General features: G+C 44.7%; 1 protein-coding gene across 2 annotated transcripts; it reads left to right on the top strand.

Annotated features, from left to right (window-relative positions):
- The first annotated feature begins 936 nt into the window (after positions 1-936).
- LOC120913966 (myoD family inhibitor-like) lies at positions 937-17,032 on the top strand. 2 transcript variants are annotated; one of them, XM_040324343.1, is made up of 4 exons: positions 937-1,933; positions 7,023-7,144; positions 8,551-8,706; positions 16,601-17,032. In XM_040324343.1, exons 2-4 carry the CDS (start codon positions 7,033-7,035, stop codon positions 16,849-16,851), a joined length of 519 nt encoding a protein of 172 aa, XP_040180277.1. In that variant the 5' UTR covers positions 937-1,933; positions 7,023-7,032; the 3' UTR covers positions 16,852-17,032. The 2 variants fall into 2 exon arrangements, with proteins under 2 accessions (XP_040180277.1, XP_040180276.1); XM_040324342.1 differs by lacking the exon at positions 16,601-17,032 and adding an exon at positions 11,358-11,696 and having other exon boundaries at positions 1,541-1,933.
- The last annotated feature ends 210 nt before the right edge of the window (positions 17,033-17,242 follow it).

Genomic DNA, 17,242 nt, shown 5'->3' with positions numbered 1-17,242 from the left:
CGCATCCTTTGCCAGGGATGGCTAAACTTAACCTATTGGTGGGACCCCTAACGCTCACAACATTTGAACTGTCATGCCAAGCCAGAGGCTTTCAGAGGGGGTGGATATCTGCGATATACGCCTCTCTTACTGAGCCAGATTCGAAACTTGCCTATATGGAACAGTGGGAAAGGGACCTTACCTTTGATCTGACTTAATGGCAAGACATTGCGTATCAACTTTCCAAAATTTCCATCAATACTACCCTTGTAGTGGCCAGGTATAAAACGCTCCTGCGTTGGTACCTTGTACCAACTAGGGTAGCTAAGATGCATCCTTCTACCTCACTGAATTGTTTCCGACGATGTGGGCAGTTGGGGACAATGAACCAAATTTGGTGGCAGTGCCCCCTCGTAATTAGTTTCTGGATTAGGATTTTTAACTTAAACTCAGTGACAGTCAACTCATGACTGTAATATCATATGTGGGTGGAGCTTATAAAAGTAATACAAAGCAAAACCAATGTGAAAAGCATCTAATAGAATCTGGCACTCTCTGACTTCTCAGCCAAATCTTTTGTTTTTTCTTATTTACTGGTGTCACTCTCACAGTGAAGCTGAATGCCCCATGTGCGCCCGCCTCACCCGTTGGCATTGTGCTGTGGCTGCTTTTGCCTCATCTGACTGATGTCCCACGTCTCTCTGTCCTTGGCTCTCCTCAATGGCTGGTCTGTCCTTGGACCAAGGGGGAGGTGTCCCCGCTTCAACTCCAGGGGAGACATTTCATTCCAGGACCATCACCCCACTCCTTAGTTTGGAACGCAAGGGTTATTCCACTTTTGGCCCAACATAAAGATAATATACCATACCACCAAACTCGCTTATGCTGCTACCATGATTCAAATGACGCAGATTGCACCTACTCACCTGTATGTTTATCCCTTCCCCCCCCCCCTCCTTTTTCTCTCTAGCTTATTGCTATGCACCCCACTCCTGATGACTGGCTTTAAACGCCAAGAAACGCGTTGAGTCTATGCTCGGGGATGCCAAGATCAAGCTTGCCCAATTATGTGTTTTATCACCATTTTGTTTTCATCTACCCATTTTATTGGATAATCGTGTCTACTGTATCTATATGTCAATTTATTGTGATTGCTTTTAATGGTCATGTCCTGGATTTTGAATATTTTTTATATCAATGTTATTATGACTACATGTATTATGCCTTTGTATGCATGATCTCTGTATTATATATTATGATACATATTACATTATTAAGTTTACTTTTGACTCCTTCAATTTCTTTTTCGGATTGATCACCAAGCAATTTCTTCTGACCACAGAGATTTCCCTTGATGGGACTGTGATAGATCTTTTACTGTTGATATCCTTAACAATTTTACAAACCCGTCCATGCCCCATTTAAAGTCCCATGACCCAATTTTTCTTGTTCTTTGAAGCTGAACAAGTTCAATATAACAGCACAAGAACAAGCATTATCTGGGAATGGGAGGTTTGCAGCTTCAGTCTGAGGCTTTTCACACAGGTAACTGCCATCTACAGTACACCGACCAATCAGAAATCCTCATTCAGACTGCTTTAAACTGCCAAAGTTATCAGCTGTAGGCTCTCGCACATTGCTGCATTTTACGCTGCTGATCAGTTTTTACATCAAACACATTTTGATCACACTGTGTGTGTTGCTGCTTTCCTGTTATTGTGTAAATTATCTCTTTCCAACTTCCATATCCCTCTCATCTCTCCATCTATCTCTCCCTCCCTCTCTCCTCTCAGGATATAGTGACGCCAACGAATGCTTTTTAACACCATCCACAGTTTAATGATGTGAGTGGAAGAGAAGAGAGTGTGAATGCCGACACCAGCTCTGCGTGGAGGAAAATACTACAGTGGTTCATCGCTGCTACAGTCCGCTGCACTCCCTGCATCTCATAGAGGTGGGTACACCTTACTTACCTACAACACCGCTCTTACCTGCAAACCTATAGGTGGGTTCATGAAAGAGAGACATGAGTCACCTGCAGCTGTGGAAGAACTACAAGTTCCAGCAGGTCCATCTTGAATTGCAGCTTCTTCCTCAGTGACTGCTACTGTTGTAGATCATGCAACCCTGTACCGTTGATACATACAGTTTCCTTAGCCAGGTGTACATGTTAGTGCACTGAGCAGACACCCCCAGCACCGACCAATAGTGACAGTGCAGGAAAATGCATTTCGGATGATTGATCCATACCCCAAGAATGATCGGCTAGGGGTGCCAGAAAAGATTGCAGAGAGGCCATTGACGTCTGATCACTTCCAAGCCAGGTGTGATTAGGCAACCATTCTCATTTATTAGGCTGGGTTCACACTACTACACTACTTTCATCTTACTTTGCTCTGCTACATTGGTCCTACATTTATCCTACATTGGTCCTACATCCATCCTACTTTCATGAACACGATACTACTTTGGTCTGACTTCAATGATATTCAATGGGCCTGAAGTAGGATCAATGTAGGACCAAAAGTAGTACAGGGAGCATTTTCAAAGTCGGACCGACTTGTGTAGGACCAGTTAAGACAGCTCTCATAGGGAAACATTGATTTTCACACGTCATGCTACATGAGGCTCCCAATGTAGGACCGTTTGTCGGACAAGTGTGAACCCGGCCTCAGGGCCAGTTCACACCTAATGTATTTCTGTGCAGTTCTGTTTTTTCTGCCCCAATACAGTCAGTTCTGGTCAGTTTCTGCACCGGAAACTGCATGGTGTGAACTAGAGCCATTGGAATACATGGAAAACACTGTGCTTGCATTTTTAGTGCAGAAAAAAAGCACACGGAACTGCGTCTGGTGTGAACTAGAACTTATACAATTAGCCTCAGTACAACATAGCAGACCTCAGGGGCAATTAACTAAAGTATAACACATGCACTATTTTCATTGTAGTTTAATCCATTTTCTGTTTTTTTTACCCCATCACGAAATTTTGCTTTTGCATGGATCAGCTGCATTTACAACATACATGGTATAGTATAGATTGTTGAAGTATGTATGTAGGTAGTTTGGATTGTTTAAAGCGGGAGTTCACCCTAAAAAAAAAATGTAACCTTAGATTGAGGCTCGTTTTGTAAAGGCTAGTTTTTTTTAAATCGAAGCTGTACTTACCGTTTTAGAGAGCGATCTTCTCCGCCGCTTCCGGGTATGGGTCTTCGGGACTGGGCGTTCCTTCTTGATTGACAGTCTTCCAACAGGCTTCCGACGGTCGCATCTATCGCGTCACGAGTAGCCGAAAGAAGCCGAACGTCGGTGCGGCTCTATACGGCTCGTGCGCACCGACGTTCAGCTATTTTCAGAAAATCGTGACGCGATAGATGCGACCGTCGGAAGCCTGTCGGAAGACTGTCAATCAAGAAGGAACGCCCAGTCCCGCAGCCCATACCCGGAAGCGGCGGAGAAGATCGCGCTCTAAAACGGTAAGTACAGCTTTGATTTTTAAAAAACTAGCCGATTCCCCTAGGCAAAATGAGCATCAATCTAAGGTTAAAAATTGTCATTTCCGGGTGAACCTCCACTTTAAGTATGTAATAGTCATTTTTACAAAGGAATGAACACAGGTTTATACATAATTAAACACTTCCTTCTAGAATGGTGTTAATCTTGAAGTTTTTTATGATGTGTCTATTGAGGAGAGCAGGAAAAGCGGTCATTTCAGGTGGAAATAAAATGAGAATAAACAAGACAAATAACGGTTTGCAGCATTTCAATAACTGTTTAATGCATTAAAAGGTATAAGCATGATTCTATTAGCCAGATTCACGTAGGCGGGCGCAACGTTAGGCAGGCGTAGCGTATGGCATATACGCTACCCTGCCATAAGTTAGAGAGGCAAGTGCTGTATTCACAAAGCACTTGCCTCCTAAGTTACGGCGGCGTAGCGTAAATGGGCCAGCCTAAGCGCGCCTAATTCAAATGTGGAACAGGGGGGCGTGTTTTATGTAAATGACTGGTGACCCGACGTGATTGACATTTTTAACAAACGGCGCATGCGCCGTCCGTGGACATATCCCAGTGGGCATTGCTCCAAAGTACGCCGTTTCGACGTGAACGTAAATTACGTCAAGCCCGATTTGCGTACGACTTACGCAAACGGCGTAAAAAGATAGGCCTGTTCCGACGTCCATACTTTGCATGGGATGCGCCACCTAGGGAGCAGCTTTATCTTTACGCCGGCGACGGAATCAGCGTATCTATTCATTTGCATATTCTACGCCAAACTCAATGGAAGCGCCACCTAGCGGCCATCGTAAATATGCACCCTAAGATACGACGGCGTAGGAGACTTACGCCGCTCGTATCTTAGCCTAATTTAAGCGTATCTGGTTTCCAGAATACGCTTAAATTTACGACGGCGTAGATACAGAATTACGACAGTGTATCTACTGATACGCCGGCGTAAACCTATCTGAATCTAGCTATATATCTACAGTGTACCAAATTGGTGAAACAAAAATTTCCATGTGTGATAAAAAAAATCAAATACAGTTAAAATAACTTAGTAAATCGACTATTTTATTTATTATTGTTAATGTATTATACTTATGTATTACTTAAATGTGGTAGTTCATTATAAGCAGATCTGATTTTTAAGTGATTTGAGGGTTTTACCACACCATAAGCACTTACATGGATCTGTATGTATATGCCTGCACCCAACACACACCCATAGTCCTTTGTTCAACCTACTATATCCATAACCTCGTCTGACAGAGCTTGAAGCTGCCTTGTTTGAAGGGGAGATGTCATGTACGTAGAGGCTGTCGTAGTTAGAGATGGATGTTACCAAATACTGTAAATATAAGGACTGCAGTTATGTTGTATGGCTTACTTAAAGTGTACCTGTGTCCAGACTATGGGCATTAAAGTATTTGTATATTCTTAAAGAAGAATTCCATACATAGTATATTTTTATATAGTTACATTGGTCCAGCTTGGACCAATGTAACTATTTATTTACCATACCTGGCCAATGCCCCGGGACGCTTGAAATCACCAAAGTAGACACCGTTACTTCAGTGATCTCCACTGCTTTTGGGTCCCATGCTGAGCAGCTAGCCTGATGCATTGTGAATACAGGAGGTTGGCTGCCATTTAGAAAATGCATTGCTTCCTAAATAAATGCAAAGCGCTCTTTATTACGACAAGGTGGAGAGCATAACGTCGCCGCCCCACCAAAGTGTTCTCTGAATGGCGCCAATGCATCAGGCCGGCTGCTCAGCACAGGACCTGGAAGCAAGTGGAGATCACTGGAGTAGTGGGGCCGGATTCAGAAAAGAGATACGCCGGCGTATCTCCTGATACGCCGTCGTATCTCTCATAGAATCAGGTTACGCATAGATATCCCTAAGATCCGACAGGTGTAAGTGACTGGTGTAAGGCTGCAATCTTACGCTGGCCGCTAGGTGGCGCTTCCATTTGTATACGCGAGGAATATGCAAATGAGGAGTTACGCCGATTCAAAAACGAACGACCGCCCGGCGCTTTTACGTCGTTTGCGTTCGGCTTTTTCCGGCGTATAGTTACCCCTGCTATATGAGGGGTATGTGCGACGTATCCTATGTTAAGTATGGCCGTCGTTCCCGCGCCGAGTTTTGAATTTTTTACGTAGTTTGCGTAAGTCGTTCGCGAATACGGATGGACGTAATTTACGTTCACGTCGAAACCAATGACGTCCTAGCGACGTCATTTAGAGCAATGCACGCTGGGAAATTTTACGGGTGGCGCATGCGCCGTTCGTTCGGCGCGGGGACGCGCCTGATTTTTTAATTTTACACGCCCCCTACCCGCGGAATTTGAATTCCGCCGGGAGATTTACGATACGCCGCCGCAGGTTTACAGGCAAGTGCTTTCTGAATAAAGCACTTGCCTCAAAAACTTGCGGCGGCGTAACGTAAATAAGATAGGTTACGCGGATCTAAAGATCCGCTCACCTATCTGAATCTGGCCCGTGGTGTCTACTTTGGTGATTTCCAGCTTCTCGGGGGATCAAACAGGTATTGTATATAAATAATTACATTGGTCCATTTGTACATTGGTTTAACCATGTAAATATATACCATGCCTGGAATTCATGTTTAACAAGCAGTTAATAAACTTTAAAATAAGCCATCATTCACCTCTGTAGCTGCTTGTACTGTAAAGTCATTTATCCTCAAGTATCAAAACAGACCGATTTCAGTCCCATTATGACAGCAAAGGTACATCTTCGGATGTAATTTATGTAGCACCCTGTAGTTTAGGCAGGGATGCTCCTCACAAATTTACTTGCCGGGAATAGTTACCCTGGTTGACTGTTAGGGATCTATTGACTTCTCACTAAGTTTGGCCTTGTTGCACTTTTCTCTTTTACCACTAGGTGGCTGGGCACTTGGTGTTACTAGATATGAGAAGGACAACCCAAGGTAAGGTTATGGGTATATGGGGTATCTCAGCCAATGGGCACGGGTTTTCTTGAATCCCTTGGCCTGCTGGGAGCGCCTATATATTTGGGTGGAGTCAGGTGATCGATTTTCTGTGCCACACATGCATACCTCCCATCTTAAAATGTTGGGAGGTATGCATGTGTTGTGAACTTTTAAGATGATTTTCTCCATAATGCCAAAGCTACAGAGACAAAAAAAAAAGGCTTATTTTACAATGCTTTTACTACTTGTTCCGAAAATACATACAACTATGTGTGTATAGTCAGGACATACATTCCCTTTCCAGTAGTTGTAAAGATATCCATTAAGAATTATGTCATTTTAGTGCATGCGTGGGTGTATACTGACTTCCATCATTACACAGTCCAGTGCGCATTAAAAAATGTGCACAAACTCTGTTGAATATTGTCTTCATGTCAAATTGGTGCAGGCAAAGGTTTTCTTGAATCATGCTTGAATGTGCATGCAAAGTTTGAGCAAATTTAGTGAATTAGGCTGAAAGACTAAATATTATCATTGCAGGTATCAGAATACTGTATTTTTCATATATTTTTTCCTGCAGTGGTCAGAAGATGAGTGAAAGTGAAGCCACCAGCCCCAAGACTTTAGTGAGAAATTCAGAACGCCTTCCTGCTGCAAAAAAATCAGCAAAAGTTCACTTTGGGGAAAACATAATAGAGCAAGGTACAGTATTGCTTTGTCAGAATGGGCAAACTAGCAGCACAGCGCTGGCACAAGGGACAACAGAGCAAATACAAGGTCTGTTTTCAACATACGTTGACACGGAATAGTGTGAATGGGTCCTTAGCCACTTAAGCCCCAGACTATTTTGCTGGCCAAAGACCGGCCACTTTTTGCGATTCGGCACTGCGTCGCTTTAACTGACAATTGTGCGGTCGTGCGACGTGGCTCCCAAACAAATTTGACGTCCTTTTTTCCCACAAATACAGCTTTCTATTGGTGGTATTTGATCACCTCTTCGGTTTTTATTTTTTGCGCTATAAACAAAAATAGAGCAACAATTTTGAAAAAAAATTCAATACTTTTTACTTTTTGCTATAATAAATATCCCCCAAAAATAAATTAAAAAATATATATTTTTTCTCAGTTTTTTCCAACATGCTTATTGGTTTAGAGGACTTTAGATTCTAGATAGATAGTTCTATAACTAGTTTTGAAATGCCCTGGTTCTCTGTTGCTTCCCATAAGATTTGTCAAGGTTATGGGCTTATTGTTTCTGTATAGTATATGGAGTAAACTATTTTCTTACTGAACAGTTACTTCCCAGGGACTTCCCACGTGTCCCAGGCAATCCGGGACACGTGGTCCTAGCTGTGGGGCCTTAGGAATCCAGCAGTTAGTATTGGAAGTGAGATCACAGGCTTGTAAAGGGGCTCCACTGACAGATATTTGTAGCAGTCACAAGTAACATGTTTCCAGTTTCTGAAAATGTCATGCAACATGACAAACCCCAACCACTCCTGTAGTACACCCACAGTCTCTGACCATCTCATGGAGAATGTCCAAACTCTCTGACAGTCTTCTGTAGTATTACATATACTTTATATTATATGCGTCCCCGTGCTATATTCTGGGCCCCCATACCACATAAGGTAAACGCCACTCAAACTGGACCGCACATTGCAAAAACTGGGAGTTATACATTTGTAACATCTTATACTGCCCATTGTTTAACATAGTGCAGACATTCTTCAGAGCATCCTCGGTGAGGGAAATTAAGCCTTGAGGCTTCACTGCCCAATTCCTTACTGTGCATGCGTGAGGATCGTGACGCGCGGTCACTGGTCCCCACTCTCTCCTGGGAACAGTGTTTCCCAGAAGACAGCGGGGGGGGGGGGTGACGTGACAGGCTCAGACAGGTATCTGCACCCCCTTCCCCCCTGAAAGGTGCCAAATGTGACACCAGAGGGGGGGGGATCAAAAAAGCGGAGGTTCACTTTTTGTGTGAACCTCTGCTTTAAATGAGGTCATGGATATATCTCTGCTGTCCCAGGTTTAGAATTCTTTGTATGTGGATAATAATATACGATTTGCTAATGGGTGGTACCAATTTGTGTTTTGTTTCTTAGCGGATATTCAGACAGTAACAGAGCCTCCACTTCAGCAAGTTCATAGAGGAACACAACCCTGCAAGAAACCAAAGTCATCCCATAGGACCTCCAAAAGGAGCAGCTTGCAGAGTCCTCAGCTGTCCGCCAGCCACATAGAACAGGCTGCTGGAGATGGTGAGTGGCACATTGTTCTTTATGCCCTCTTTTTGGAAATCAGAATGAAAGTTAATGGAATCTTACTGTATATAATATAGGCAGTACATGTGTACATCTGGATGACAGCAATGTACATGTTAAGTGTTGCCATTTTCTTGGCTTTTTGTGCTCCTTCTGTATAGTCCCAGTGAGTCAATATTTCCCCTCCTTCATATCGGCAGTCCAGCTCTACTGTGAATCATGTAGATACCTGATGATCATACGTGGCAACGTTCCACAACCTTTGAATGAACCTTTGAAAAACAAAACTGAGAGAATATGAATTGTTTTGTCTTAAAGTAGAACTTTACCCATAACAACTTGATGAAAAATAATATTCTTTTGCATGGAACATACATTCCACATGAATAATTATGCTACAAAAATGAATGTGTGCTGTAAATTGCCTCCAGCATTGCTCCTGCTACTTCTTGCTGGAGGCTGCCATTTTGATGAAGACCAGGCCTGAGCAGCATAACATTTTTTGGCTGTCAGTAGATTGGCCTTTAGTGGCTCTGATTTTCGGCAAAAAATGGAGATCAACTGAACAATGTGCAGAGCAGGGTGAGGCAGTGTATTAGTGGATTTTAAACAGTATGGACATTTATTTTTAAAGTGGGTTGCAAACCCTAAGGGAGAACTTACACCTACAGGTAAGCCTAGATTAAGGCTTACCTGTAGGTGCTTGCAATCAATATCTCTGAGACCTACACGGTCACGGAGATATTTGCAATTTCCCAGAGTGACACCTTTAACGGTGCATGCGCCATCTTGAAAGGGCACGCTGTGCCGTTTAAAGCCGGGGTCATGCTGTTAAAGGCAGCTCCCACGCGCATGCGCAGGTGTGACGTCACGCCACTCCGGCCAGTCACAGAGCCAGAGTTTGCGGAAGAAGAAGAGGGGTGAAGATGGACGCTCGCTGCCACGGAGTAAGACGGTGACATTGCGGGCTTCTCCTGCAGGTAAGTGTCACATAATGGGCTGCTATGCGGTGCATAGTAGCCCATTATATTTCCAGTTTGCAGGGAGACATAGATGATGTAATCAGGGTTTACTTCCTCTTTAATGTTTTACATAGCTAGACCTGCAAAAGGGGCCAGCCTGAAGTTATCTAACAGGACTTGATTTTCGAAGTTCTACTGTAATACCCACTTAATTTCCGGAAGAATTTACCCCCTTCCTGACCGGGTAATTTTTTGCTATACTGCACTGCCTCACTTTAAAGCGGAGCTCCACCAAGAACATTTTTTTTTCTAAAATGCTGCAAAAAAAAAAGTTTTTTTTTTTCATACATACCTGAAGTGCCTGTTGCTAGGCAGATCGGCCTAATCTACTAATCTAAGAAATTTATATCCGCTTGAAATCGATCGGGCCGAGAAATGTCCACGGATAAATATCCGCTAGGCCGTACAGACGACTGGATTTATCCGCTGGAACTGATCTGCGGATCAATTCCAGCGGATAGATCCGGTGGTGTGTACGAGGCCTCATTCTAACAAGGAACTCGACGAGCAAAACGATGTGTTTCGCCCGTCGAGTTTCTCGGTCATGTGTACGAGGCTTTAAAGTGGAACTTTTCTTTAGAAAATTGTCTAAATCCTGTTATCCTACTAAGCTGACACACATTAACTGAAAGTTGAATTAATGCTTTGTGTGAACTAAGTTGATGGATGGTAAATAGAAGCACACAGAGCTTAGGGCAGGTGACACCAATGTGGTGAAAGTCACATGCCTTGTACACACGACCGGTTTTCACGATGAGAAAACTGCCATTTTTTATATTGGTGGTGAAAACCGGTCGTGTGTATGCCCCCTAGCAGTTTTCTCGACGAAAAAAACTGCCTAAAAAAAGATTAAAACCAGCTCTCTTTTTTTCTCGTTGTGTTTCCTGTCAGGCCCCGTACACACGACCAAGTTCCTCAGCAGAATTCAGCCAGAAACTCGATGGGAGTCGTATTCTGCCGAGAAACCCGATTGTGTGTACACTTTTGGCCGAGGAAACCGAAGAGGAACTCGTCGAGCCAAATAGAGAACATGTTCTCTATTTCCCCGTTAGTCAATGGGGAAACTTGGTTCCCCGAGATCCTCGGCGGCTTCACAAGGAACTCGACGAGCAAAACGTTGTGTTTTGCCCGTCGAGTTTCTCGGACGTGTGTACGGGGGCCTCAGTCTTTTTCTCGTCGCGAAAACCGGTCGTGTGTATGCTTTTCCGAGGGGGAAAAAAACGTGCATGCTCAAAATCAAGTAAGCAGCCCAAAGGGTGGCGCCATTTGAAAGGAATTTCCCCTTTATAGTCCCGTCGTACGCGTTGTTCGTCACCACGATTTGGACGGACGTTTTTTATTGCATGAACGTGTGTATGCAAGTCAGGCTGGAGAGGAATTACGTTGTTTTTTTTTTCCTGCCGAGAAAAATGGTCGTGTGTACGGGGCAATAGGCAGGTGAAAGTAGTGGTGGTAATAGTGTTGTCATCCTTCCTTACACCTTTACAGCACAGCAGTGGTGATTATCTCACAAGAATATAGAAATTTCTTTACAAATCTATGGCGGTTCAATTGTTTACCTGTGTATTTAACCGACTGTCTGCCTTTTAGTACTGCCTATTTAATCTCCTACTTTCTCCCCAACAGTGTCCGATCTTTCAGCCTCCCTGCTTCTCGCATGCCTCTTCTGCCACTTCTCAGACTGTCTCTATCTCATCCCGGGAACCTGCTGTTCCAGCCTGCGTTGTCTCTGCTCCTTCACCTGCATCCCTGACCTCTATGACTTCTGCTGCTGTACTCCATCTTGCTGTAACAACCTAGACTGCGAGTTTCTGGATCTGTGTCATCATACAGCTGAGTGCCTGGAACTGGCCATGGAAGTCTCCGAGCTGTGCTTTCGCTGACTAATCACTAAACTTTTTATCTGCCTAGTCCTTAAAGGGTCACTAAAGGAAAAAAAAAATTGCCTAAAATTAATGTCTGCAAGGTAGACAGACAGAATAGTGTAATGATTCTGTTAAAAAAATAGTAAATACCTATTATATTCCTTCATCTATATCACCTCCGGCATTCTAGTTTCTGTTCTCTCATTCACTTCCTGGTTTGCATCGCTCGTTCATGTAAGAACTACATTTCCCAGTATGAATTGCGGCACGCCCAGTAATTCACACCTCCTTGAAGTCTCTAACATGTAGAGAGCATCCTGCCGCACAGATGTAGTTCCCAGGAGGGGGTGAGCACGTCACTGACCACCGCAGTAAAGCCTTCCATCACGGGGGTGAGTAAAATCAGACAAGCAGGAAGTGAACAGAACAGAGAAGAAATAGAGCAACTTCTGAGCAAAAACGAACAATGAGGAAGTGAAAAGAGGAATGTGCGCAGGTTTGTCCATCCAGGTTACATTTGAGCCTGTAACACAATGCAAATAAAAAAAATAATATAGCTTATCGCTTTGTCTTATTACTTATCTGTGCCACGCATTTTCATATACTGTCTTTAAATCTGTCAATTCCCGACTAGGCCAAAGGAACATGCAGAGCTACAGTAATTATTTGACTTTAAAAAAAAACAAAAAACTTCTATCTCTGACAATGTGACATGCAAGATATTATGTGTAATCAGAAGGCTAACTACACTATATTGTCAAAAGTATTGGGACACCTGCCTTTACAAGCACATGAATTTTAATGGCATCCCAGTCTTGTGCCTTGTACACACGGCCGGGATTTCCGACGGGAAAACTGCGATGAGAGCTTTTGGCCGGGAATGCCGGCCAAGTGTATGCTTCCTAGCAGTTTTTCCGATGGGAAAACTGACAAAATCCGCCAGCATAAAAAAAAGAGAACTGGCTCTCTTTTTTTCCATCGGAAATCCAGAGCGTGTGTACGAGGCATTAGTCCGTAGGGTTCAATATTGAATTGCAGCTATAACAGCTTCAACTCTTCTGGAAAGGCTGTCCACAAGGTTTAGGAGTGTGTCTATGGGAATGTTTGACCAAGAAGTGCATTTTTGAGGTCAAGCCATTCAAGCGACCAAAGGCACGGAACCAGGAAGGAAGTCCAGGCAAAGATGGAAGCGACTGGGACCCGCCGGATCAATCACAGCGCAGCGCTGGAGGGCTTGGTTTGACAGGTAAGTATGTCATAATGTACTATGCATACTAGCACATTATGGCATAATCCACCAGGGGGCTCCTAACAGAAGAAATGACACAACAACAACACAACCACCCCAAACCCCCCCCCCCCCCCCCCCCCCGCTGTCTCCTGGAAAACACACTGGTCCCAGGAGAGAGCGGGGACCAGTAACGGTCCCCAACGCTACTCGCACATGCGCAGTAGGGAACCGGTAGTGAAGCCGCAACGCTCCACTTCCTGATTCCCTCACCCAGGATGGTGGCAGGGCAGCCGAGAGACAAGCGTTTGCTCGTCTTCTGCTGCCGACATCATGGGCGCGCTGGTCAGGTAAGTGTCCATTTTTTAAAAGTCAGCAGCTGCAGTATTTGTAGCTGCTGGCTTTTAAATAAAATAAAATTCGGGTGTACATCCGCTTTAAGGCGACATCTGGCATCAGGAAGTCGGAGCACCTTTTTGTCATTCTAGGTGGAGCATGTAATGACTTCACGGCTTCCAACAAGATTATTGCCTCTCGGTTGCTGAAGCTCATCTCCTTGGTCAACAAGTTGAAAGGGTTGATGCGCAATCACTGGCACACAGGGGGATCACAGAATTTTCCACTAGAGGGGCCTTGTCCTTGTGAGCGGCAGCAGACTGAGTGTTCCCAGAGACGATCTGCAAGGCAGCTACGGTGGCGTAATATATACGTTCATAGCTCATTACTGTAAAGAAGCAGTCTTAATGACAGTTGAGTTTGATAAAGGCATCCGGCCTTCTGCTTTTAGCCAGTATTAAGGAGTAGTTTGCATTATTCCTCCTTTGTGTGGCTAGTTAGTTCCCAGCTGTGCTGACATGGAGCCAATGCCGATCCTGACCTCCCTGGGGCCCCAAGCAAAATTCTGCTAAGGGGCCCTCTACCTGACCCACGATGCCGTGAGCTATGTAAACCATTAGCCTTGTGCCCAGTGCTCACTATGCAGCCTTATGCCCACCAAATGCAGCCTTGTGCCCACAAAATGCAGCCTTCTTCCCAGTGCCCACCATGATGCAGCCTTGTGCCCACCAATGCAGCCTTGTGCCCAGTGCCCACCAAATGCAGCCTTGTGCCCACCATTCAGCCTACCTGTGCAGGGGAGGAACGGAGAGGAACAGGAGAGCCGCTGTGTTCCCGCTGCCCAATCGGCACTGCATGGAGCCGTCAGGGAAATCTGAAAATTTAATGACAGATATTTACAGTAATTTTCCTTTTCGTACAAGCTCCATGTCAGCACAATTCCCACCCAGCTTGGTAGGACTAGTTACGGAACACTGAGGCTACAGGTGGGTTCAAATTTATGAGTTGGGTCCTGGAACCAAGGGGGGGAGGTGGCTTAAGGGGGGGGGGCATACCCAGCTGTCCTGACATGGAGCTCGTCAGGAAAGGAAAATTACTGTATCTGTCATTCAATTTTCATTTTTTTCCATTCTTCCTCCCGCATGATTGTTTATTCAAAGTGAAAGGGTAACTCCACTTTCGTGAGGGGGAAAATATAGAAACAAAATAATAACATTGCATATACAATTGCTACACAAGTCATATTGTATGTAAATATTATTAAAATAACCTTTCCTTTTCAATCTGCAGCTTTCTGTAAAATGCAATAATACACAGATGGGGGCAGATCCACAAAAGCATTACGCCGGCCTATCTATTCATACGCCGGTGTAATTTTAAATTTCCCGCGTCGTATCTTTGTTTTGTATCTACAAAACAAGATACGACGGCATCTGGGATCGATCCGACAGGCGTACTTCTTAGTACGCAGTCGCATCTTAGGTGCATTTTTTCCGCCGGCCGATAGGTGGCGTTTCCGTCTAATTTCGCGTCGAGTATGCAAATTAGCTAGTTATGGCGATCCACGAACGTACGTCCGGCCGGCGCATTTTTTTACGTCGTTTGCGTTCGGCTTTTTCCGGCGTATAGTTAAAGCTGCTATTATGAGGCGTACTCAATGTTAAGTATGGCCGTCGTTCCCGCCTCGCATTTTGAATTTTTTATGTTGTTTGCGTAAGTCGTTCGCGAATAGGGATTTGCGTAGAATGACGTCACTCGTCGTAAGCATTGGCTTGTTCCGGTTTAATTTCGAGCATGCGAACTGGGATACTCCCACGGACGGCGCATGCGCAGTTAAAAAAAACGTTGTTTACGCCGGGTCACGACGTATTTACATAAAACACGCCCCCATCACAGATATTTGAATGGCGTGCCATTACGCCGCCAAAGGTACACTACGACGCCGTAACTTACGGCACGCATTCTTTGTGGATTTGAAAAAATAAAATAAAAGTTACGGCGGCGTAGTGTATCTTAGATACGCTGCACTCGGCGGATTCTTACGTGAAGGTACGTGGATCTGCCCCCTGGTGTACAGACCAGCCCCCCACCCCAGAAATGTAATTTCCTGCTTGTGTGAATCGCTTACTCATTTTACTCATTTTACTAGAAGTCTGGGCTAAGTCAGATTTTGGGCATCTCCTGCAACAAAAATGTTATATTTGGTGAGATACTTCCAAATGCAATTTTTTAAAATGGTCATTAAAAACAACCGTGTGTAGACTCCAGAGCATTTTTCTCGACGTGAAAAATGGGCATTAAAAATTTAGAACATGCTCTAAATTTTCACGTCGTTTTTCACGTCGTGAAAAACGGTTTTGTGTAGGCTTTAACGACGTGAATAAAATGTGCATGCTCAGAAGCAAGTTATGAGACGGGAGCGCTCGTTCTGGTAAAACTAGCATTCGTAATGGAGATAGCACATTCGTCACGCTGTAACAGACTGAAAAGCACGAAGACTGAAAAGCGCGAATCGTCTCAAACTTTTACTAACACGAAATCAGCTAAAGCAGCCCAATGGTGGCGCCATCCGAATGGAACTTCCCCTTTATAGTGCCGTCGTACGTGTTGTTTTTTCATGATCGTGTGTATGCAAGGTAGGCTTGACAAGAATTGTCGAAAAAAACTGGTTGCTCCGGCGTATCTTTGTTTTGTATCCACAAAACAAGATACGCCTGAAGCTGGGCTAGATCCGACTGGCGTACATCTTAGTACGCCGTCGGATCTAAGGTGCATATTTCCGCTGGCCGCTAGGTGACATTTCCGCGTCGAGTATGCAAATTAGCTAGATACGGCGATCCACAAACGTACGTCCGGCCGGCGCATTTTTTTACGTTGTTTCCGTAAGGCTTTTTTCGGCGTATAGTTACCCCTGCTATATGAGGCATATCCTATGTTAAGTATGGACGTCGTTCCCGCGTCGAATTTTGAAAATTTTACGTCGTTTGCGTAAGTCGTTCGCGAATAGGGCTTTGTGTAGAATGACGTTTACGTCGTAAGCATTGTCTTGTAGCGGGTTCATTTCGAGCATGCGCACTGGGATACCCCCACGGACGGCGCATGTGCCGTTCAGAAAAAAACGTCATTTACGTCGGGTCAAGTAAAATTAACATAAAACACGCCCTCATCTTTAACATTTGAATTTCGCGCCCATACGTCGGCAGATTTACGCTACGCCACCGTAACTTTAGAGGCAAGTGCTTTGTGAATACAGCACTTGCCTCTCAAAGTTGCGGCGGCGTAGCGTTACTATGATACGCTACGCCGGAATAAAATTACGATCCTCTACGTGGATCTGGCCCCCTGTGTGCATGAGGCCTAAATGCCCAAGTACAGGTGGTGACACAGAATGGTACCTTGTGCTTCTTTTCACACATTTGCACTAATATTTCTCTCTATAGACAGGTGTGCCCGCTGCCTCTTGGCTTGGCTGTTCTGTGAGCTCTCCATCCTGTGCTCCAGTCTCCTCGGATGTGTCAGCTGTGGCCTATGCAGTGAAAGGATTCTCTGTGGATGTCTGTGTCCTGATGGGTTATGCTGTTCCAGGCTAATGCCCTGTGACCCCGGATGCGCCATACTGAATGAGGGCTGCCGCTCCTCAGACTGTCTGGACATATGCCAGGAATGTTGCTCCCTGTGCTTCGCCTCCTGATCAAATCTACTCTGAGACCCTTCTGATCAATAAAGAACCACTGAACTTCTAGATGATGGCACACACAGTCAGATATTGTTCCAATTTTATTTGTCAGATTATGCAATTCTGCCAACAATTGTGCAGTGTGAGTTTCTACCTGTCTGGATACTATTTGGATAGAGTTAATAGGCAGATAACTATCTTGGCCCAGATTCAAGAAGCACTTGCGCCTGCGCAACCATAGGTTGCGCGGCGCAAGTGCTTACTTGCTCCGGTGTAACGAGTGCTCCTGATTCAGGCACCTTGTTACACCGACTGCAGCCTAAGATATGACAGGCATAAGCCTCCTTATGCCTTCATATCTCAGGCTGCATTCTTGTGTTGGCCGCTAGGGGGCGCGGCCATTGTG

Source organism: Rana temporaria, chromosome 9 (genome assembly GCF_905171775.1).
Source record: "Rana temporaria chromosome 9, aRanTem1.1, whole genome shotgun sequence".
Taxonomy (NCBI): Eukaryota; Metazoa; Chordata; class Amphibia; order Anura; family Ranidae; genus Rana; species Rana temporaria.
This window is presented reverse-complemented; position numbering and strand designations above follow the sequence as displayed.